The following is a 27192-nucleotide window of genomic DNA, read 5'->3' as shown; positions in this document are numbered from 1 at the left end:
ACCCATCTGTCTGCAGTTTTATGTGCTGACAAGTAGTGTACACATGTGATGCCCCTGTACCCATAATACACATACAAACCTATCGGTCTGCAGTTGTATGTGCTGACAAGTAGTTTACACATGTGACACACCTGTACCCATAATTCACATACAAACCCATCGGTCTGCAGTTGTATGTGCTGACAAGTAGTGTACACATGTGACACCCCTGTACCCATAATACACATACAAACCCATTGGTCTGCAGTTGTATGTGCTGACAAGTAGTGTACACATATGACGCCCCTGTACCCATAATACACATACAAACCCATCGGTCTGCAGTTGTATGTGCTGACAAGTAGTGTACACATGTGACGCCCCTGTACCCATAATACACATACAAACCCATCTGTCTGCAGTTGTATGTGCTGACAAGTAGTGTACACATGTGACGCCCCTGTACCCATAATACACATACAAACCCATCGGTCTGCAGTTGTATGTGCTGACAAGTAGTGTACACATATGACGCCCCTGTACCCATAATACACATACAAACCCATCGGTCTGCAGTTGTTTGTGCTGACAAGTAGTTTACACATATGACACACCTGTACCCATAATACACATACAAACCCATCGGTCTGCAGTTGTATGTGCTGACAAGTAGTGTACACATGTGACACCCCTGTACCCATAATACACATACAAACCCATCTGTCTGCAGTTGTATGTGCTGACAAGTAGTGTACACATGTGACGCCCCTGTACCCATAATACACATACAAACCCATCTGTCTGCAGTTGTATGTGCTGACAAGTAGTGTACACATGTGACGCCCCTGTACCCATAATACACATACAAACCCATCTGTCTGCAGTTGTATGTGCTGACAAGTAGTGTACACATGTGATGCCCCTGTACCCATAATACACATACAAACCCATCGGTCTGCAGTTGTATGTGCTGACAAGTAGTTTACACATGTGTCACCCCTGTACCCATAATACATATACAAACCCATCGGTCTGCAGTTGTATGTGCTGACAAGTAGTGTACACATGTGACACCCTTGTACCCATAATACACATACAAACCCATCGGTCTGCAGTTTTATGTGCTCACAAGTAGTGTACACATGTGACACCCCTGTACCCATAATACACATACAAACCTATCTGTCTGCAGTTGTATGTGCTGACAAGTAGTGTACACATGTGACACCCCTGTACCCATAATACACATACAAACCCATCTGTCTGCAGTTGTATGTGCTGACAAGTAGTGTACACATGTGACACCCCTGTACCCATAATACACATACAAACCTATCTGTCTGCAGTTGTATGTGCTGACAAGTAGTGTACACATGTGACACCCCTGTACCCATAATACACATACAAACCCATCGGTCTGCAGTTGTATGTGCTGACAAGTAGTGTACACATGTGACACCCCTGTACCCATAATACACATACAAACCTATCTGTCTGCAGTTGTATGTGCTGACAAGTAGTGTACACATGTGACGCCCCTGTACCCATAATACACATACAAACCTATCTGTCTGCAGTTGTATGTGCTGACAAGTAGTGTACACATGTGACACCCCTGTACACATAATACATATACAAACCCATCGGTCTGCAGTTGTATGTGCTGACAAGTAGTGTACACATGTGACACCCCTGTACACATAATTCACATACAAACCTATCTGTCTGCAGTTGTATGTGCTGACAAGTAGTTTACACATGTGACACCCCTGTACCCATAATATACATACAAACCCATCTGTCTGCAGTTTTATGTGCTGACAAGTAGTGTACACATGTGACACCCCTGTACACATAATACCTATACAAACCCATCTGTCTGCAGTTGTATGTGCTGACAAGTAGTGTTCACATGTGACACCCCTGTACACATAATTCACATACAAACCTATCTGTCTGCAGTTGTATGTGCTGACAAGTAGTTTACACATGTGACACCCCTGTACCCATAATACACATACAAACCCATCTGTCTGCAGTTGTATGTGCTGACAAGTAGTGTACACATGTGACACCCCTGTACCCATAATACATATACAAACCCATCGGTCTGCAATTGTATGTGCTGACAAGTAGTTTACACATGTGACACCCCTGTACCCATAATACACATACAAACCCATCTGTCTGCAGTTGTATGTGCTGACAAGTAGTTTACACATATGACACCCCTGTACCCATAATACACATACAAACCCATCTGTCTGCAGTTGTATGTGCTGACAAGTAGTGTACACATGTGACACCCCTGTACCCATAATACACATACAAACCCATCTGTCTGCAGTTGTATGTGCTGACAAGTAGTGTACACATGTGACGCCCCTGTACCCATAATACACATACAAACCCATCTGTCTGCAGTTGTATGTGCTGACAAGTAGTGTACACATGTGACGCCCCTGTACCCATAATACACATACAAACCCATCTGTCTGCAGTTGTATGTGCTGACAACTGTAGTTTACACATGTGACACCCCTGTACCCATAATACACATACAAACCCATCTGTCTGCAGTTTTATGTGCTGACAAGTAGTGTACACATGTGACACCCCTGTACCCATAATACACATACAAACCCATCGGTCTGCAGTTGTATGTGCTGACAAGTAGTTTACACATGTGACACCCCTGTACCCATAATACACATACAAACCCATCTGTCTGCAGTTTTATGTGCTGACAAGTAGTGTACACATGTGACACCCCTGTACCCATAATATACATACAAACCCATCTGTCTGCAGTTGTATGTGCTGACAAGTAGTTTACACATGTGACACCCCTGTACCCATAATACACATACAAACCTATCTGTCTGCAGTTGTATGTGCTGACAAGTAGTTTACACATGTGACGCCCTTGTACCCATAATACACATACAAACCCATCTGTCTGCAGTTGTATGTGCTGACAAGTAGTGTACACATATGACACCCCTGTACCCATAATACACATACAAACCCATCGGTCTGCAGTTGTATGTGCTGACAAGTAGTGTACACATGTGACACCCCTGTACACATAATACATATACAAACCTATCTGTCTGCAGTTGTATGTGCTGACAAGATGTGTACACTAGTGACGCCCCTGTACCCATAATACATATACAAACCCATCTGTCTGCAGTTGTATGTGCTGACAAGATGTGTACACATGTGACACCCCTGTACCCATAATACACATACAAACCCATCTGTCTGCAGTTGTATGTGCTGACAAGTAGTTTACACATATGACGCCCCTGTACCCATAATACACATACAAACCTATCTGTCTGCAGTTGTATGTGCTGACAAGTAGTTTACACATGTGACACCCCTGTACCCATAATACACATACAAACCCATCTGTCTGCAGTTGTATGTGCTGACAAGTAGTTTACACATATGACACACCTGTACACATAATACACATACAAACCCATCGGTCTGCAGTTGTATGTGCTGACAAGTAGTGTACACATGTTATGCCCCTGTACCCATCATACACATACAAACCTATCTGTCTGCAGTTGTATGTGCTGACAAGTAGTTTACACATGTGACACCCCTGTACCCATAATACACATACAAACAAACCCATCTGTCTGCAGTTGTATGTGCTGACAAGTAGTTTACACATGTGACACCCCTGTACCCATAATACATATACAAACCTATCTGTCTGCAGTTGTATGTGCTGACAAGTAGTTTACACATGTGACACCCCTGTACCCATAATACACATACAAACCCATCTGTCTGCAGTTGTATGTGCTGACAAGTAGTTTACACATATGACACCCCTGTACACATAATACATATACAAACCCATCGGTCTGCAGTTTTATGTGCTGACAAGTAGTTTACACATATGACACCCCTGTACACATAATACACATACAAACCTATCTGTCTGCAGTTGTATGTGCTGACAAGTAGTTTACACATGTGACACCCTTGTACACATAATACACATACAAACCCATCGGTCTGCAGTTGTATGTGCTGACAAGTAGTGTACACATGTGACGCCCCTGTACCCATAATACACATACAAACCCATCTGTCTGCAGTTGTATGTGCTGACAAGTAGTGTACACATGTGACACCCCTGTACATATAATACACATACAAACCCATCTGTCTGCAGTTGTATGTGCTTACAAGTAGTTTACACATGTGATGCCCCTGTACCCATAATACACATACAAACCTATCTGTCTGCAGTTGTATGTGCTGACAAGTAGTTTACACATATGACACACCTGTACCCATAATTCACATACAAACCCATCTGTCTGCAGTTGTATGTGCTGACAAGTAGTGTACACATGTGACACCCCTGTACACATAATACACATACAAACCCATCGGTCTGCAGTTGTATGTGCTGACAAGTAGTGTACACATGTGACACCCCTGTACCCATAATACACATACAAACCCATCGGTCTGCAGTTGTATGTGCTGACAAGTAGTTTACACATATGACACCCCTGTACCCATAATACACATACAAACCTATCTATCTGCAGTTGTATGTGCTGACAAGTAGTGTACACATGTGACGCCCCTGTACCCATAATACACATACAAACCTATCTGTCTGCAGTTGTATGTGCTGACAAGTAGTTTACACATATGACACCCCTGTACCCATAATACACATACAAACCTATCTGTCTGCAGTTGTATGTGCTGACAAGTAGTGTACACATGTGACGCCCCTGTACCCATAATACACATACAAACCCATCTGTCTGCAGTTGTATGTGCTGACAAGTAGTGTACACATGTGACGCCCCTGTACCCATAATACACATACAAACCCATCTGTCTGCAGTTGTATGTGCTGACAAGTAGTGTACACATGTGACGCCCCTGTACACATAATACACATACAAACCCATCTGTCTGCAGTTGTATGTGCTGACAAGTAGTGTACACATGTGACACACCTGTACCCATAATACACATACAAACCCATTGGTCTGCAGTTGTATGTGCTGACAAGTATTTTACACATATGACACCCCTGTACCCATAATACACATACAAACCCATCGGTCTGCAGTTGTATGTGCTGACAAGTAGTTTACACATATGACACACCTGTACCCATAATACACATACAAACCCATCTGTCTGCAGTTGTAGTTGCTTACAAGTAGTGTACACATGTGACGACCCTGTACCCATAATACACATACAAACCCATCGGTCTGCAGTTGTATGTGCTGACAAGATGTGTACACATATGACACCCCTGTACCCATAATACACATACAAACCCATCGGTCTGCAGTTGTATGTGCTGACAAGTAGTTTACACATATGACACCCCTGTACCCATAATACACATACAAACCCATCGGTCTGCAGTTGTATGTGCTGACAAGTAGTTTACACATATGACACCCTTGTACACATAATACACATACAAACCCATCGGTCTGCAGTTGTATGTGCTGACAAGTAGTGTACACATGTGACACCCCTGTACACATAATACACATACAAACCCATCGGTCTGCAGTTGTATGTGCTGACAAGTAGTGTACACATGTGACGCCCCTGTACCCATAATACACATACAAACCTATCTGTCTGCAGTTGTATGTGCTGACAAGTAGTTTACACATGTGACGCCCCTGTACCCATAATACACATACAAACCTATCTGTCTGCAGTTGTATGTGCTGACAAGTAGTGTACACATATGACGCCCCTGTACCCATAATACACATACAAACCCATCGGTCTGCAGTTTTATGTGCTGACAAGTAGTGTACACATGTGACGCCCCTGTACCCATAATACACATACAAACCCATCTGTCTGCAGTTGTATGTGCTGACAAGTAGTGTACACATGTGACGCCCCTGTACCCATAATACACATACAAACCCATCTGTCTGCAGTTGTATGTGCTGACAAGTAGTGTACACATGTGACGCCCCTGTACCCATAATACACATACAAACCCATCTGTCTGCAGTTGTATGTGCTGACAAGTAGTGTACACATGTGACGCCCCTGTACACATAATACATATACAAACCCATCTGTCTGCAGTTTTATGTGCTGACAAGTAGTGTACACATGTGACGCCCCTGTACCCATAATACACATACAAACCTATCTGTCTGCAGTTGTATGTGCTGACAAGTAGTGTACACATGTGACACCCCTGTACACATAATACATATACAAACCCATCGGTCTGCAGTTTTATGTGCTGACAAGTAGTGTACACATGTGACGCCCGTGTACCCATAATACACATACAAACCTATCTGTCTGCAGTTGTATGTGCTGACAAGTAGTGTACACATGTGACGCCCCTGTACACATAATACATATACAAACCTATCGGTCTGCAGTTGTATGTGCTGACAAGTAGTTTACACATATGACACCCCTGTACCCATTATACACATACAAACCTATCTGTCTGCAGTTGTATGTGCTGACAAGTAGTGTACACATGTGACGCCCCTGTACACATAATTCACATACAAACCCATCGGTCTGCAGTTGTATGTGCTGACAAGTAGTGTACACATGTGACGCCCCTGTACCCATAATACACATACAAACCCATCGGTCTGCAGTTGTATGTGCTGACAAGTAGTGTACACATGTGATGCCCCTGTACCCATAATACACATACAAACCCATCTGTCTGCAGTTGTATGTGCTGACAAGTAGTGTACACATGTGACGCCCCTGTACCCATAATACACATACAAACCCATCTGTCTGCAGTTGTATGTGCTTACAAGTAGTTTACACATGTGATGCCCCTGTACCCATAATACACATACAAACCTATCTGTCTGCAGTTGTATGTGCTGACAAGTAGTGTACACATGTGACACCCCTGTACCCATAATACACATACAAACCCATCGGTCTGCAGTTGTATGTGCTGACAAGTAGTTTACACATATGACACACCTGTACCCATAATACACATACAAACCCATCTGTCTGCAGTTGTATGTGCTGACAAGTAGTTTACACATATGACGCCCCTGTACCCATAATACACATACAAACCCATCTGTCTGCAGTTGTATGTGCTGACAAGTAGTGTACACATGTGACGCCCCTGTACCCATAATACACATACAAACCCATCTGTCTGCAGTTGTATGTGCTGACAAGTAGTGTACACATGTGACGCCCCTGTACCCATAATACACATACAAACCCATTGGTCTGCAGTTGTATGTGCTGACAAGTAGTTTACACATATGACACACCTGTACCCATAATACACATACAAACCTATCTGTCTGCAGTTGTATGTGCTGACAAGTAGTTTACACATATGACACACCTGTACCCATAATACACATACAAACCCATCTGTCTGCAGTTGTATGTGCTGACAAGTAGTTTACACATATGACACACCTGTACACATAATACACATACAAACCCATCTGTCTGCAGTTGTATGTGCTGACAAGTATTTTACACATATGACACACCTGTACCCATAATACACATACAAACCCATCTGTCTGCAGTTGTATGTGCTTACAAGTAGTTTACACATATGACACACCTGTACCCATAATACACATACAAACCCATCTGTCTGCAGTTGTATGTGCTGACAAGTAGTGTACACATGTGACACCCCTGTACCCATAATACACATACAAACCCATCGGTCTGCAGTTGTATGTGCTGACAAGTAGTTTACACATATGACACACCTGTACCCATAATACACATACAAACCCATCGGTCTGCAGTTGTATGTGCTGACAAGTAGTGTACACATGTGACACCCCTGTACCCATAATACACATACAAACCCATCTGTCTGCAGTTGTATGTGCTGACAAGTAGTTTACACATATGACACACCTGTACCCATAATACACATACAAACCCATCGGACTGCAGTTGTATGTGCTGACAAGTAGTTTACACATATGACACCCCTGTACCCATAATACACATACAAACCCATCGATCTGCAGTTGTATGTGCTGACAAGTAGTTTACACATATGACACACCTGTACCCATAATACACATACAAACCCATCTGTCTGCAGTTGTAGTTGCTTACAAGTAGTGTACACATGTGACGCCCCTGTACCCATAATACACATACAAACCCATCGGTCTGCAGTTGTATGTGCTGACAAGATGTGTACACATATGACACCCCTGTACCCATAATACACATACAAACCCATCGGTCTGCAGTTGTATGTGCTGACAAGTAGTTTACACATATGACACCCCTGTACCCATAATACACATACAAACCAATCGGTCTGCAGTTGTATGTGCTGACAAGTAGTTTACACATATGACACCCCTGTACCCATAATACACATACAAACCCATCGGTCTGCAGTTGTATGTGCTGACAAGTAGTTTACACATATGACACCTTTGTACACATAATACGCATACAAACCCATCTGTCTGCAGTTGTAGTTGCTTACAAGTAGTGTACACATGTGACGCCCCTGTACCCATAATACACATACAAACCCATCGGTCTGCAGTTGTATGTGCTGACAAGATGTGTACACATATGACACCCCTGTACCCATAATACACATACAAACCAATCGGTCTGCAGTTGTATGTGCTGACAAGTAGTTTACACATATGACACCCCTGTACCCATAATACACATACAAACCCATCTGTCTGCAGTTGTATGTGCTGACAAGTAGTTTACACATATGACACCCCTGTACCCATAATACACATACAAACCCATCGGTCTGCAGTTGTATGTGCTGACAAGTAGTTTACACATATGACACCCTTGTACACATAATACGCATACAAACCCATCGGTCTGCAGTTGTATGTGCTGACAAGTAGTGTACACATGTGATGCCCCTGTACCCATAATACATATACAAACTCATCTGTCTGCAGTTGTATGTGCTGACAAGTAGTTTACACATATGACACACCTGTACCCATAATACACATACAAACCCATCGGTCTGCAGTTGTATGTGCTGACAAGTAGTGTACACATGTGACACCCTTGTACACATAATACATATACAAACCCATCTGTCTGCAGTTGTATGTGCTGACAAGTAGTGTACACATGTGACGCCCCTGTACCCATAATACACATACAAACCCATCGGTCTGCAGTTTTATGTGCTGACAAGTAGTTTACACATGTGACACCCCTGTACACATAATACATATACAAACCCATCGGTCTGCAGTTGTATGTGCTGACAAGTAGTGTACACATGTGATGCCCCTGTACCCATAATACATATACAAACCCATCTGTCTGCAGTTGTATGTGCTGACAAGTAGTTTACACATATGACACCCCTGTACCCATAATACACATACAAACCCATCTGTCTGCAGTTGTATGTGCTGACAAGTAGTGTACACATATGACACACCTGTACCCATAATACACATACAAACCCATCTGTCTGCAGTTGTATGTGCTGACAAGTAGTTTACACATATGACACCCTTGTACACATAATACACATACAAACCCATCTGTCTGCAGTTGTATGTGCTGACAAGTAGTGTACACATGTGATGCCCCTGTACCCATAATACACATACAAACCCATCTGTCTGCAGTTGTATGTGCTGACAAGTAGTTTACACATGTGATGCCCCTGTACCCATAATACATATACAAACCCATCGGTCTGCAGTTGTATGTGCTGACAAGTAGTTTACACATATGACACACCTGTACCCATAATACACATACAAACCCATCGGTCTGCAGTTGTATGTGCTGACAAGTAGTGTACACATGTGACACCCTTGTACACATAATACACATACAAACCCATCGGTCTGCAGTTGTATGTGCTGACAAGTAGTGTACACATGTGACACCCTTGTACACATAATACACATACAAACCCATCTGTCTGCAGTTGTATGTGCTGACAAGTAGTGTACACATATGACGCCCCTGTACCCATCATACACATACAAACCCATCGGTCTGCAGTTTTATGTGCTGACAAGTAGTGTACACATGTGACACCCCTGTACACATAATACACATACAAACCCATCTGTCTGCAGTTGTATGTGCTGACAAGTAGTGTACACATATGACACACCTGTACCCATAATACACATACAAACCCATTGGTCTGCAGTTGTATGTGCTGACAAGTATTTTACACATATGACACCCCTGTACCCATAATACACATACAAACCCATCGGTCTGCAGTTGTATGTGCTGACAAGTAGTTTACACATATGACACACCTGTACCCATAATACACATACAAACCCATCTGTCTGCAGTTGTAGTTGCTTACAAGTAGTGTACACATGTGACGACCCTGTACCCATAATACACATACAAACCCATCGGTCTGCAGTTGTATGTGCTGACAAGATGTGTACACATATGACACCCCTGTACCCATAATACACATACAAACCCATCGGTCTGCAGTTGTATGTGCTGACAAGTAGTTTACACATATGACACCCCTGTACCCATAATACACATACAAACCCATCGGTCTGCAGTTGTATGTGCTGACAAGTAGTTTACACATATGACACCCTTGTACACATAATACACATACAAACCCATCGGTCTGCAGTTGTATGTGCTGACAAGTAGTGTACACATGTGACACCCCTGTACACATAATACACATACAAACCCATCGGTCTGCAGTTGTATGTGCTGACAAGTAGTGTACACATGTGACGCCCCTGTACCCATAATACACATACAAACCTATCTGTCTGCAGTTGTATGTGCTGACAAGTAGTTTACACATGTGACGCCCCTGTACCCATAATACACATACAAACCTATCTGTCTGCAGTTGTATGTGCTGACAAGTAGTGTACACATATGACGCCCCCTGTACCCATAATACACATACAAACCCATCGGTCTGCAGTTTTATGTGCTGACAAGTAGTGTACACTAGTGACGCCCCTGTACCCATAATACACATACAAACCCATCTGTCTGCAGTTGTATGTGCTGACAAGTAGTGTACACATGTGACGCCCCTGTACCCATAATACACATACAAACCCATCTGTCTGCAGTTGTATGTGCTGACAAGTAGTGTACACATGTGACGCCCCTGTACCCATAATACACATACAAACCCATCTGTCTGCAGTTGTATGTGCTGACAAGTAGTGTACACATGTGACACCCCTGTACACATAATACATATACAAACCCATCGGTCTGCAGTTGTATGTGCTGACAAGTAGTGTACACATGTGACGCCCCTGTACCCATAATACACATACAAACCCATCTGTCTGCAGTTGTATGTGCTGACAAGTAGTGTACACATGTGACACCCCTGTACACATAATACATATACAAACCCATCGGTCTGCAGTTTTATGTGCTGACAAGTAGTGTACACATGTGACGCCCGTGTACCCATAATACACATACAAACCTATCTGTCTGCAGTTGTATGTGCTGACAAGTAGTGTACACATGTGACGCCCCTGTACACATAATACATATACAAACCTATCGGTCTGCAGTTGTATGTGCTGACAAGTAGTTTACACATATGACACCCCTGTACCCATTATACACATACAAACCTATCTGTCTGCAGTTGTATGTGCTGACAAGTAGTGTACACATGTGACGCCCCTGTACACATAATACACATACAAACCCATCTGTCTGCAGTTGTATGTGCTGACAAGTAGTGTACACATGTGACGCCCCTGTACCCATAATACACATACAAACCCATCTGTCTGCAGTTGTATGTGCTGACAAGTAGTGTACACATGTGACGCCCCTGTACCCATAATACACATACAAACCCATCTGTCTGCAGTTGTATGTGCTGACAAGTAGTGTACACATGTGACGCCCCTGTACACATAATACACATACAAACCCATCTGTCTGCAGTTGTATGTGCTGACAAGTAGTGTACACATGTGATGCCCCTGTACCCATAATACACATACAAACCTATCTGTCTGCAGTTGTATGTGCTGACAAGTAGTGTACACATGTGACACCCCTGTACCCATAATACACATACAAACCCATCTGTCTGCAGTTGTATGTGCTGACAAGTAGTTTACACATATGACACACCTGTACCCATAATACACATACAAACCCATCTGTCTGCAGTTGTATGTGCTGACAAGTAGTGTACACATGTGACGCCCCTGTACCCATAATACACATACAAACCCATCTGTCTGCAGTTGTATGTGCTGACAAGTAGTGTACACATGTGACGCCCCTGTACCCATAATACACATACAAACCCATCTGTCTGCAGTTGTATGTGCTGACAAGTAGTGTACACATGTGACGCCCCTGTACCCATAATACACATACAAACCCATCTGTCTGCAGTTGTATGTGCTGACAAGTAGTTTACACATATGACACACCTGTACCCATAATACACATACAAACCTATCTGTCTGCAGTTGTATGTGCTGACAAGTAGTTTACACATATGACACACCTGTACCCATAATACACATACAAACCCATCTGTCTGCAGTTGTATGTGCTGACAAGTAGTTTACACATATGACACACCTGTACACATAATACACATACAAACCCATCTGTCTGCAGTTGTATGTGCTGACAAGTATTTTACACATATGACACACCTGTACCCATAATACACATACAAACCCATCTGTCTGCAGTTGTATGTGCTTACAAGTAGTTTACACATATGACACACCTGTACCCATAATACACATACAAACCCATCTGTCTGCAGTTGTATGTGCTGACAAGTAGTGTACACATGTGACACCCCTGTACCCATAATACACATACAAACCCATCGGTCTGCAGTTGTATGTGCTGACAAGTAGTTTACACATATGACACACCTGTACCCATAATACACATACAAACCCATCGGTCTGCAGTTGTATGTGCTGACAAGTAGTGTACACATGTGACACCCCTGTACCCATAATACACATACAAACCCATCTGTCTGCAGTTGTATGTGCTGACAAGTAGTTTACACATATGACACACCTGTACCCATAATACACATACAAACCCATCGGACTGCAGTTGTATGTGCTGACAAGTAGTTTACACATATGACACCCCTGTACCCATAATACACATACAAACCCATCGATCTGCAGTTGTATGTGCTGACAAGTAGTTTACACATATGACACACCTGTACCCATAATACACATACAAACCCATCTGTCTGCAGTTGTAGTTGCTTACAAGTAGTGTACACATGTGACGCCCCTGTACCCATAATACACATACAAACCCATCGGTCTGCAGTTGTATGTGCTGACAAGATGTGTACACATATGACACCCCTGTACCCATAATACACATACAAACCCATCGGTCTGCAGTTGTATGTGCTGACAAGTAGTTTACACATATGACACCCCTGTACCCATAATACACATACAAACCAATCGGTCTGCAGTTGTATGTGCTGACAAGTAGTTTACACATATGACACCCCTGTACCCATAATACACATACAAACCCATCGGTCTGCAGTTGTATGTGCTGACAAGTAGTTTACACATATGACACCTTTGTACACATAATACGCATACAAACCCATCTGTCTGCAGTTGTAGTTGCTTACAAGTAGTGTACACATGTGACGCCCCTGTACCCATAATACACATACAAACCCATCGGTCTGCAGTTGTATGTGCTGACAAGATGTGTACACATATGACACCCCTGTACCCATAATACACATACAAACCAATCGGTCTGCAGTTGTATGTGCTGACAAGTAGTTTACACATATGACACCCCTGTACCCATAATACACATACAAACCCATCTGTCTGCAGTTGTATGTGCTGACAAGTAGTTTACACATATGACACCCCTGTACCCATAATACACATACAAACCCATCGGTCTGCAGTTGTATGTGCTGACAAGTAGTTTACACATATGACACCCTTGTACACATAATACGCATACAAACCCATCGGTCTGCAGTTGTATGTGCTGACAAGTAGTGTACACATGTGATGCCCCTGTACCCATAATACATATACAAACTCATCTGTCTGCAGTTGTATGTGCTGACAAGTAGTTTACACATATGACACACCTGTACCCATAATACACATACAAACCCATCGGTCTGCAGTTGTATGTGCTGACAAGTAGTGTACACATGTGACACCCCTGTACACATAATACATATACAAACCCATCTGTCTGCAGTTGTATGTGCTGACAAGTAGTGTACACATGTGACGCCCCTGTACCCATAATACACATACAAACCCATCTGTCTGCAGTTTTATGTGCTGACAAGTAGTTTACACATGTGACACCCCTGTACACATAATACATATACAAACCCATCGGTCTGCAGTTGTATGTGCTGACAAGTAGTGTACACATGTGATGCCCCTGTACCCATAATACATATACAAACCCATCTGTCTGCAGTTGTATGTGCTGACAAGTAGTGTACACATGTGACACCCCTGTACCCATAATACACATACAAACCCATCTGTCTGCAGTTGTATGTGCTGACAAGTAGTGTACACATATGACACACCTGTACCCATAATACACATACAAACCCATCTGTCTGCAGTTGTATGTGCTGACAAGTAGTTTACACATATGACACCCCTGTACCCATAATACACATACAAACCCATCTGTCTGCAGTTGTATGTGCTGACAAGTAGTGTACACATGTGATGCCCCTGTACCCATAATACACATACAAACCCATCTGTCTGCAGTTGTATGTGCTGACAAGTAGTGTACACATGTGATGCCCCTGTACCCATAATACATATACAAACCCATCTGTCTGCAGTTGTATGTGCTGACAAGTAGTTTACACATATGACACACCTGTACCCATAATACACATACAAACCCATCGGTCTGCAGTTGTATGTGCTGACAAGTAGTGTACACATGTGACACCCTTGTACACATAATACACATACAAACCCATCGGTCTGCAGTTGTATGTGCTGACAAGTAGTGTACACATGTGACACCCTTGTACACATAATACACATACAAACCCATCTGTCTGCAGTTGTATGTGCTGACAAGTAGTGTACACATATGACGCCCCTGTACCCATCATACACATACAAACCCATCGGTCTGCAGTTTTATGTGCTGACAAGTAGTGTACACATGTGACACCCCTGTACACATAATACACATACAAACCCATCTGTCTGCAGTTGTATGTGCTGACAAGTAGTGTACACATGTGACACCCTTGTACACATAATACATATACAAACCCATCTGTCTGCAGTTGTATGTGCTGACAAGTAGTGTACACATGTGATGCCCCTGTACACATAATTCATATACAAACCCATCTGTCTGCAGTTGTATGTGCTGACAAGTAGTGTACACATGTGATGCCCCTGTACCCATAATACATATACAAACCCATCTGTCTGCAGTTGTATGTGCTGACAAGTAGTTTACACATATGACACCCCTGTACCCATAATACACATACAAACCCATCGGTCTGCAGTTGTATGTGCTGACAAGTAGTGTACACATGTGACACCCTTGTACCCATAATACACATACAAACCCATCTGTCTGCAGTTGTATGTGCTGACAAGTAGTGTACACATATGACACACCTGTACCCATAATACACATACAAACCCATCGGTCTGCAGTTGTATGTGCTGACAAGTAGTGTACACATGTGACGCCCCTGTACCCATAATACATATACAAACCCATCGGTCTGCAGTTGTATGTGCTGACAAGTAGTTTACACATATGACACCCCTGTACCCATAATACACATACAAACCCATCTGTCTGCAGTTGTATGTGCTGACAAGTAGTGTACACTAGTGACACCCCTGTACACATAATACATATACAAACCCATCTGTCTGCAGTTGTATGTGCTGACAAGTAGTTTACACATATGACACCCCTGTACCCATAATACACATACAAACCCATCGGTCTGCAGTTGTATGTGCTGACAAGTAGTTTACACATATGACACCCTTGTACACATAATACACATACAAACCCATCGGTCTGCAGTTGTATGTGCTGACAAGTAGTGTACACATGTGACACCCTTGTACCCATAATACACATACAAACCCATCGGTCTGCAGTTGTATGTGCTGACAAGTAGTGTACACATATGACACCCCTGTACACATAATACACATACAAACCCATCTGTCTGCAGTTGTATGTGCTGACAAGTAGTGTACACATGTGACGCCCCTGTACCCATAATACACATACAAACCCATCTGTCTGCAGTTGTATGTGCTGACAAGTAGTGTACACATGTGACACCCCTGTACCCATAATACACATACAAACCCATCTGTCTGCAGTTGTATGTGCTGACAAGTAGTTTACACATATGACACCCCTGTACACATAATACACATACAAACCCATCTGTCTGCAGTTGTATGTGCTGACAAGTAGTTTACACATATGACACCCCTGTACACATAATACACATACAAACCCATCTGTCTGCAGTTGTATGTGCTGACAAGTAGTGTACACATGTGACACCCCTGTACACATAATACACATACAAACCCATCTGTCTGCAGTTGTATGTGCTGACAAGTAGTGTACACTAGTGACGCCCCTGTACCCATAATACACATACAAACCCATCTGTCTGCAGTTGTATGTGCTGACAAGTAGTGTACACATGTGACGCCCCTGTACACATAATACACATACAAACCTATCTGTCTGCAGTTGTATGTGCTGACAAGTAGTTTACACATATGACACCCCTGTACACATAATACATATACAAACCTATCTGTCTGCAGTTGTATGTGCTGACAAGTAGTTTACACATGTGATGCCCCTGTACCCATAATACATATACAAACCCATCTGTCTGCAGTTGTATGTGCTGACAAGTAGTGTACACATGTGACACCCCTGTACACATAATACACATACAAACCCATCTGTCTGCAGTTGTATGTGCTGACAAGTAGTGTACACATGTGACACCCCTGTACACATAATACATATACAAACCCATCTGTCTGCAGTTGTATGTGCTGACAAGTAGTGTACACATGTGACACCCCTGTACCCATAATACACATACAAACCCATCGGTCTGCAGTTGTATGTGCTGACAAGTAGTGTACACATATGACACCCCTGTACACATAATACACATACAAACCCATCGGTCTGCAGTTGTATGTGCTGACAAGTAGTGTACACATGTGACACCCCTGTACACATAATACACATACAAACCTATCTGTCTGCAGTTGTATGTGCTGACAAGTAGTGTACACATGTGACACCCCTGTACACATAATACATATACAAACCTATCTGTCTGCAGTTGTATGTGCTGACAAGTAGTGTACACATGTGACACCCTTGTACACATAATACACATACAAACCCATCGGTCTGCAGTTGTATGTGCTGACAAGTAGTGTACACATGTGACACCCCTGTACACATAATACATATACAAACCCATCGGTCTGCAGTTGTATGTGCTGACAAGTAGTGTACACATGTGACACCCCTGTACACATAATACATATACAAACCCATCGGTCTGCAGTTGTATGTGCTGACAAGTAGTGTACACATGTGACACCCCTGTACACATAATACACATACAAACCCATCGGTCTGCAGTTGTATGTGCTGACAAGTAGTGTACCCATGTGTCACCCCTGTACACATAATACATATACAAACCCATCGGTCTGCAGTTGTATGTGCTGATAAGTAGTGTACACATGTGTCACCCCTGTACACATAATACATATACAAACCCATCGGTCTGCAGTTTTATGTGCTGACAAGTAGTGTACACAAGTGACGCCCCTGTACCCATAATACATATACAAACCCATCTGTCTGCAGTTGTATGTGCTGACAAGTAGTTTACACATATGACACACCTGTACACATAACACACATACAAACCCATCGGGCTGCAGTTGTATGTGCTGACAAGTAGTGTACACATGTGACACCCCTGTACACATAATACATATACAAACCCATCTGTCTGCAGTTGTATGTGCTGACAACTGTTGTTTATCTCTTATGCCTTAGTCTACTTACACTACACCCAAACACATCTGTATGTTGGTGTTTGTGCTGATAAGTGGTTTATACATGTTATGTCCTTGTCATACTCATGTTATGTGTGCATGTGGCTGGGCTTGTAAATGGTGATATACATACAAACATATCCGTCTTCATAAATATGTGCTCAATCATCTATTATGCACTTGTCTACATAACACACTCACATGCAGGCACGCACACACGCACCCCCCCCCCCACACACACACACACATGCACATGTGCTTATGAGTGCCGTATTCATTTGATGCCATTAACATATTATACACTGACAAATGATGATAATGTCTGCAGGTTTATGTGCTCATGAACGGTGATCACATGAAAGTGATGCCCTTACAAATATACATATAATGCCTGCAGGTGTATGTGCTCATGAACCATGTTCACATGAAAGTAATGCACTTACAAATATACATATAATGCCTGCAGGTGTATGTGCTCATGAACCATGTTCACATGAAAGTAATGCCCTTACAAATATACATATAATGCCTGCAGGTGTATGTGCTCATGAACCATGTTCACATGAAAGTAATGCCCTTACAAATATACATATAATGCCTGCAGGTGTATGTGCTCATGAACCATGTTCACATGAAAGTAATGCCCTTACAAATATACATATTATGCCTGCAGGTGTATGTGCTCATGAACCATGTTCACATGAAAGTAATGCACTTACAAATATACATATAATGCCTGCAGGTGTATGTGCTCATGAACCATGTTCACATGAAAGTAATGCCCTTACAAATATACATATAATGCCTGCAGGTGTATGTGCTCATGAACCATGTTCACATGAAAGTAATGCCCTTACAAATATACATATAATGCCTGCAGGTGTATGTGCTCATGAACCATGTTCACATGAAAGTAATGCCCTTACAAATATACATATAATGCCTGCAGGGGTATGTGCTCATGAACCATGTTCACATGAAAGTAATGCCCTTACAAATATACATATAATGCCTGCAGGTGTATGTGCTCATGAACCATGTTCACATGAAAGTAATGCCCTTACAAATATACATATAATGCCTGCAGGTGTATGTGCTCATGAACCATGTTCACATGAAAGTAATGCCCTTACAAATATACATATTATGCCTGCAGGTGTATGTGCTCATGAACCATGTTCACATGAAAGTAATGCCCTTACAAATATACATATAATGCCTGCAGGTGTATGTGCTCATGAACCATGTTCACATGAAAGTAATGCACTTACAAATATACATATTATGCCTGCAGGTGTATGTGCTTGTGGATGGTGTTCACATGAAAGTAATGCCCTTACAAATATACATATCATGTCTGCAGGTGTATGTACTGACAAGTGCCTGGTGTGTGAACAACAACACAGGGGAGGTAAATGAGGACTGTCAGCAGCGTATTCTACAGGAGGGGCTTATCAGATACCCAGATAACATTGTGAGTGTACTGTAACCCTAAATCATGTAGCATAACCTTTTTGTTATTGTTGCTGTCGATGTTACAATTTTTATTTCATAAGTATTTTGAATTTAATACTAAGATATTGTATAAAAATTAGTACATTCCTGTATCTGTATGAAAACATCCTAGAAATGATGACTTTTACAGCAAACTCATCATATTTCAGGAAATGAATTTGAATATGGCAAAGAGTTACCGTCGCCTGAACCAACCAGACCTAGCATACCCGCACGCTGAAAAGACTATGGAGGACGGCTCCCAGCTTAGCAACGGGAACCTGCTGATGTTTGTCGCCCAGACGGCGGCCCTTGCAGGGCACTTAGATGCTGCCAGCGGGTATTGTCAGAAGATTGTTGACATTGCTGAAAAGGACGAAGGCCTTGCTGCTTCGGTAAGTTAAAATAAGCCTTTGTTCATGAACAGATAAATATAACATTATACTTGCTGCAGTGATATGTATGTACGTGTGAGGTCTTAATAACTATTCCTATTCAAGATTTTCAGAAAATTGACGTACACAGTGGTATCAGGTAAAGAGTTTTTTTTATTCTTATATTTACCAAATCAGATTGTCAACCAAACTTTATGTATGTATTATATTGTTTTTGCCAGGCTGCTGAATTGCAAGAATTTATAAAGGAAGGACAAAAAAAAACACAAGAAAAGGACAACACATAGATATGATCGATCACAAACCATAGATATGTTCGAGCACAAACCATAGATATGATCGAGCACAAACCATAGATATGATCGATGGCAAACCATAGATATGATCAAGCACAAACCATAGATGTGATCAAGGACAAACCATCAATATCATCGAGGACAACCAATAGATATTATTGAGGACAAACTCATACCCGACTTACGTTTACAAAAACAAGCGTTAAATTTAAAATGTGCTATAAACCTGTCAATGCTCGTGACCATTAGATAATGTAATCTACATGTATATTTAGCCTAATCCAGTAGTTGTGCAATAGTTTACAATTTTGAGTATTTCTTTTATGTACTTAATTTGCAATTTTCACTAAAATATTTATTTAGTTTTATTAGGTTTTTAATGCTTTTTTGTGAAATATGTTATTTGTCACTGCTGTGAAAATATAAAATTTTAATATTTCGCTGCTCTTATTAATGATAGGTATCATACTAGTTAATAAAATTTCCCACATAATTTTCAAATTAACTCGAATTTAGTTGAAATACTTCATAAATTTAAGCATAAACAAACCAGAAAATTCATTGATTTGATTTAAAGGAAAGATTAACTTTGAAGAGATATTTTAAATGTTTGACCAGATTTTTCCCTATAGTTGGTTTCTGTATTTCATGTTGAGAAAAAGTTTGAAAACTAATGAAGTAATATCAAGGCACACTTTCTTTGTAGTAATAAAATGTAATATTTTAAATGCATGTTTCTTATTGATTTTATATGTATAATATCTTATAGCAATATTCAGCATTTGTCTATTTTTCACTTATATATATATATTGACTTTTTTGTCATATATCTTTAGGAACTTGATTCTCTTGCATTTATTTTTACCTATTTTAGTATAAACATCTTTGATAAAGACTGTGATATGATTTTTTTCAGATATAAATAATAATAAACATGCAGCTACTGTTTCACTATATGAACACATATAGAACATTTATACACTTATTGCTCAGTTTCATGGGGTTAAAAGGAACCTTTTTGTGCAAACTCAGGGTAGCTGGTCCTCTATTCATGTGGATTCATAATTGTACCAGAGGGATCTAGGGGCATGCACCTCTCCCCTTAAATTTTTGATTTTTTATGGTGCATTCTTGGCGTTCTGAGGTGCTTTATTAAGTTCTGAAAAATGGACAGTTTTAGGATAATAAATCAACAAGTAATACCTTTTCCTGGCAGATTGTTTGTCTAAAATAGCAAACAATTAAGCACCGATTATGTTAATAAATTTCTGTCGTTTTTGCCCTTGAACTGTATCATTACATTTGTCAATGTCAATGTCCATGTCTGCAACAGCATGTACTGTTAACAACGAATACTGTAACCTTGGCAGAATTATTTTATTTTTTGTCAGAATCATGTGGATTCTGCTGTGTACTCCCAAATAAGCAGCTATGCGCCTGAAACTTTTTATATTCTTAAATACAAGCTGTACTGTAATTAATTTATTTGTTTCTGACTGTGATAGCTCACTCATTCCAATTTAGGTATGTTTATTAAGTGTTTGAATTTTTATTTTACATTTTTTATACTCACATTATTAAGACAAAGCATGTATGTGCAATTATATATATATCTTATGGATTGTAGTTTTTGGCCTTTGCCATTATTAAACATAGTATAGATAATTGGAACGATTTTGTTCTTTGTTTTCTGCACGTCGCAGCGCTGTTCAGCCTGATTTGTCCATCTGTGTCCGTCATTTAAACTTTGAATCTATCTAACTTGTAATACAAAACATATTGGCGTGAGATTGATCTGGTGGTATACACTTGGAGGTGTCCTCCTCTCATGAGAGTTCGTGTGTTAGTTACCCATCAGAGGTATCTTCTCATAGCCCCTTAAAAAGGAATGGTTTCTACCCAGGTAACGTACTGAAGAGTGATTCATTTCCACTTTCATCCGTCTGCATAATCAAGCTAGAATGATTGAGTATAAACCAAGGCATTGAAATAATCAACGCCTCTTGTTTAAAATCAACTGTAATCTTGATTTGCCCTGATCCTTAAATTGAACAAAATAATCAGTACACTGAACTTATGTTTCAAAGCCATTCCAACATAAGGCAGTAATGGGTCTTTTAAATTTTCGTAAGTATTCATGAACATAAATGAGGTGGGCGTGGCTTTCCTCATTTTTGTATAAACATTAAACACGGACCCCCTTAAACTGATACTTGAATACAAGAGGAAAGTATCCATCCACATACTGGCCAATGCCAACACTTTAAGCCAACTTAAGCTGACGCTTCTAGGTGACCCCCCCCCCCCCCCCCCCCCCCAACGTCAAATCCTCGGCCCGCTCTAGGCCCGTGCCTTTTTATCACGAATAGCAACTATTTGCAAGCTAAAGATAACTGTTTTATTGTATAACGAATTTAATGTTTTGGTCGCAGAGAAACCGGTTGTTAAAAATATAATGTTGATTGTTATGATAACCTTTTCTCCCACCTCGGATAAGTAGATCCATTAATTTGACCATGCTAGAAATTCTTATCTTGCCCACGGGCGAAGATAAAATGCCCGTATGGAACTTCTTTTAATTGTTACCACATTGTAATTACCTCCCTTGTTGAAGACTGTCGTCTGTAGCGCATCATGGAAACCTTGTCTTGTGACAATATTTAGAACCCTAGTTAATTATTTATCGCTTCAAATGTAACCAGAAAACAGTTTTCACGCACCTTTCAAGAAATAATGCTTCACTCTTCTTAGAACTATTTAAAGACCAATCAGACCATTTACATACTCTGAATCACAGCGCGAATATCCATGACAACCACAAAATTATCGCATATCCGTACGCAATTATTTTCACTAAGCACAAAAGAGTTCCAGCAAAAAAATACATTTTTACTTAATTTTGTTTAACTGAGGTTGGAGAAAGAGCATCTACCATAGCCGCTCGTGTAAGATAAGTTCATCCCGACCCTCGCGCATGGTGTTTTGCGGAAACTCGGTAAACCTCGTTTCCGCAAAACACCCTACGCTCGGGTCGGAATGAACCTATCTTACACTCTCGGCCATGGAAGATACTTATAATCTTCTTAGATGTATGTGGCCTTGAATTTTTACGCTCAATGAAACACGTGACTTTGTTAAGCAAACCACAGTTTAACATGGAGTGTTCCGATACATGGTACACAATATCACTTCTTCCTCCGGTATGGGACTGTGCATTCATGTGTACTTGGAACAAGAATCTCACGTGCCTTTAAAAGTGTAATACAGTGTATTTAAAACAGCTCATATATCGACCATGTATCGTAGCTGGGTGGTCAGTGCCACAGACCTAAACTGGTCAACATAGTCTGATTCCATAGTCTGGTGCCATCAGGGAAAAGGGGTTATCTGTATATCAGTGTTCTTGCTTATAGCAGCAAACACTTCTGGCCATGTTCATAAGCAGTCATTGGCGTAGGTATATAGATTGAAGGGACTTCTATAAGGCAGTTGACAACTCTTCACAGCATGATATCTCTAGACTGGTATTGAGTGCCACTTGAGTTGATCTACATGTAGCTTGGCGGTGTCACTGCGCGTCCTCCTATAGTCACCGATATAAAAGTATCTGAGCTCTTCCCTATGTGAGTTGACCTAGCTTGGCCTGCGTCACTGCTCGTCCTCCTATAGTCACCGATATAAAATTATCTGAGCTCTTCCCTATGTGAGTTGACCTAGCTTGGCCTGCGTCACTTCGCGTCCTCCTATAGTCACCGATATAAAAGTATCTGAGCTCTTCCCTATGCGAGATGACCTAGCTTGGCCTGCGTCACTACGCGTCCTCCTATAGTCACCGATATAAAAGTATCTGAGCTCTTCCCTATGTGAGTTGACCTAGCTTGGCCTGCGTCACTGCGCGTCCTCCTATAGTTACCGGTATAAAAGTATCTGAGCTATTCCCTATGTGAGTTGACCTAGCTTGGCCTGCGTCACTTCGCGTCCTCCTATAGTCACCGATATAAAAGAATCTGAGCTCTTCCCTATGTGAGTTGACCTAGATTGGCCTGTGTCACTTCGCGTCCTCCTATAGTCACCGATATAAAAGAATCTGAGCTCTTCCCTATGTGAGTTGACCTAGATTGGCCTGCGTCACTGCTCGTCCTCCTATAGTCACCGATATAAAAGTATCTGAGCTCTTCCCTATGCGAGTTGACCTAGATTGGCCTGCGTCACTGCTCGTCCTCCTATAGTCACCGATATAAAAGTATCTGAGCTCTTCCCTATGTGAGTTGACCTAGATTGGCCTGCGTCACTGCTCGTCCTCCTATAGTTACCGATATAAAAGAATCTGAGCTCTTCCCTATGTGAGTTGACCTAGATTGGCCTGCGTCACTGCTCGTCCTCCTATAGTCACCGATATAAAAGAATCTGAGTTCTTCCCTATGTGAGTTGACCTAGCTTGGCCTGCGTCACTTCGCGTCCTCCTATAGTCACCGATATAAAAGTATCTGAGCTCTTCCCTATGTGAGTTGACCTAGATTGGCCTGCGTCACTGCTCGTCCTCCTATAGTCACCGATATAAAAGTATCTGAGCTCTTCCCTATGTGAGTTGACCTAGCTTGGCCTGCGTCACTGCTCGTCCTCCTATAGTCACCGATATAAAAGTATCTGAGCTCTTCCCTATGCGAGTTGACCTAGATTGGCCTGCGTCACTGCGCGTCCTCCTATAGTCACCGATATAAAAGTATATGAGCTCTTCTCTATGCGAGTTGACCTAGCTTGGCCTGCGTCACTGCGCGTCCTCCTATAGTTACCGGTATAAAAGTATCTGAGCTCTTCCCTATGTGAGTTGACCTAGCTTGGCCTGCGTCACTTCGCGTCCTCCTATAGTCACCGATATAAAAGAATCTGAGCTCTTCCCTATGCGAGTTGACCTAGCTTGGCCTGCGTCACTTCGCGTCCTCCTATAGTCACCGATATAAAAGAATCTGAGCTCTTCCCTATGTGAGTTGACCTAGATTGGCCTGTGTCACTTCGCGTCCTCCTATAGTCACCGATATAAAAGAATCTGAGCTCTTCCCTATGTGAGTTGACCTAGATTGGCCTGCGTCACTGCTCGTCCTCCTATAGTCACCGATATAAAAGTATCTGAGCTCTTCCCTATGTGAGTTGACCTAGATTGGCCTGCGTCACTTCGCGTCCTCCTATAGTCACCGATATAAAAGTATCTGAGCTCTTCCCTATGTGAGTTGACCTAGATTGGCCTGCGTCACTGCTCGCCCTCCTATAGTCACCGATATAAAAGAATCTGAGCTCTTCCCTATGTGAGTTGACCTAGATTGGCCTGCGTCACTGCTCGTCCTCCTATAGTCACCGATATAAAAGAATCTTAGTTCTTCCCTATGTGAGTTGACCTAGATTGGCCTGCGTCACTTCGCGTCCTCCTATAGTCACCGATATAAAAGTAACTGAGTTCTTCCCTATGTGAGTTGACCTAGATTGGCCTGCGTCACTGCTCGTCCTCCTATAGTCACCGATATAAAAGAATCTGAGTTCTTCCCTATGTGAGTTGACCTAGATTGGCCTGCGTCACTACTCGTCCTCCTATAGTCACCGATATAAAGGAATCTGAGCTCTTCCCTATGTGAGTTGACCTAGCTTGGCCTGCGTCACTTCTCGTCCTCCTATAGTCACCGATATAAAAGAATCCGAGTTCTTCCCTATGTGAGTTGACCTAGATTGGCCTGCGTCACTGCTCGTCCTCCTATAGTCACCGATATAAAAGTATCTGAGCTCTTCCCTATGTGAGTTGACCTAGATTGGCCTGCGTCACTGCTCGTCCTCCTATAGTCACCGATATATAAGTATCTGAGTTCTTCCCTATGTGAGTTGACCTAGATTGGCCTGCGTCACTGCTCGTCCTCCTATAGTCACCGATATAAAAGTATCTGAGCTCTTCCCTATGTGAGTTGACCTAGATTGGCCTGCGTCACTTCGCGTCCTCCTATAGTCACCGATATAAAAGTATCTGAGTTCTTCCCTATGTGAGTTGACCTAGATTGGCCTGCGTCACTGCTCGTCCTCCTATAGTCACCGATATAAAAGAATCTGAGTTCTTCCCTATGTGAGTTGACCTAGATTGGCCTGCGTCACTTCGCGTCCTCCTATAGTCACCGATATAAAAGTATCTGAGTTCTTCCCTATGTGAGTTGACCTAGATTGGCCTGCGTCACTGCTCGTCCTCCTATAGTTACCGATATAAAAGTATCTGAGCTCTTCCCTATGTGTTTTTGGCTTGAACTTCTTTGAGTGAGGGTCCCATATTACGTCCGTATATTCAGTTAAAGGCCTTATAGGTTTTATAGCACTGCCGGTATTCATAAAACATCCTAAGTCATTTCCTAGCTTTAATGACTTTCCTATTAAATTTAAGTATCTCACTTGATATAATAAATTTCTAAAAAACTATTTCCAATGACTTTATTACTTTACATAATTATACTATGGAAATTTTAAGTTAAGGAACTGACTTAAGATGTTTTTAGATGAATTTAATCAATAAAAAGTATTTCTTAAGAAAATGACTCCAGTTATGAAATGCCTTAAGATGTTTTAGAATAACGAACCAGGAACAGAAGCGGACCCAGTACATGTCCGTGTGACACCCCTGATTGAATATGTCAAGTATTGGAAATAGGCCCAGTACAACCTGTTGTTTTCTCGAAACGAGGATATCCTGTATCCACTCCTGTTTATGGTCACTAAAACCTTATCTAATATGCACGTGTATAGTAGCCTCTAGCTTGGCTATGGACAAAAAAGTACAAACACGTAATATAATATCGTGGTTTTCTTTATTTTTAGCAAGGT

General features: G+C 41.7%; 1 protein-coding gene across 1 annotated transcript in view; it reads left to right on the top strand.

Annotated features, from left to right (window-relative positions):
* Positions 1-22018, top strand: part of LOC128230375 (TPR repeat-containing protein DDB_G0287407-like) — a 47931-nt gene extending 25913 nt beyond the window's left edge. The window contains exons 26-28 of the mRNA XM_052942588.1: positions 19522-19632; positions 19823-20047; positions 20269-22018. Of these exons, the coding sequence (XP_052798548.1) occupies positions 19522-19632; positions 19823-20047; positions 20269-20334 (402 nt within the window). The 3' untranslated portion in view covers positions 20335-22018. The remainder of the gene's footprint in view (positions 1-19521; positions 19633-19822; positions 20048-20268) is intronic.
* Positions 22019-27192: the final 5174 nt, after the last annotated feature.

This window comes from Mya arenaria, chromosome 4 (genome assembly GCF_026914265.1).
Source record: "Mya arenaria isolate MELC-2E11 chromosome 4, ASM2691426v1".
NCBI classification, from domain to species: Eukaryota; Metazoa; Mollusca; class Bivalvia; order Myida; family Myidae; genus Mya; species Mya arenaria.
This window is presented reverse-complemented; position numbering and strand designations above follow the sequence as displayed.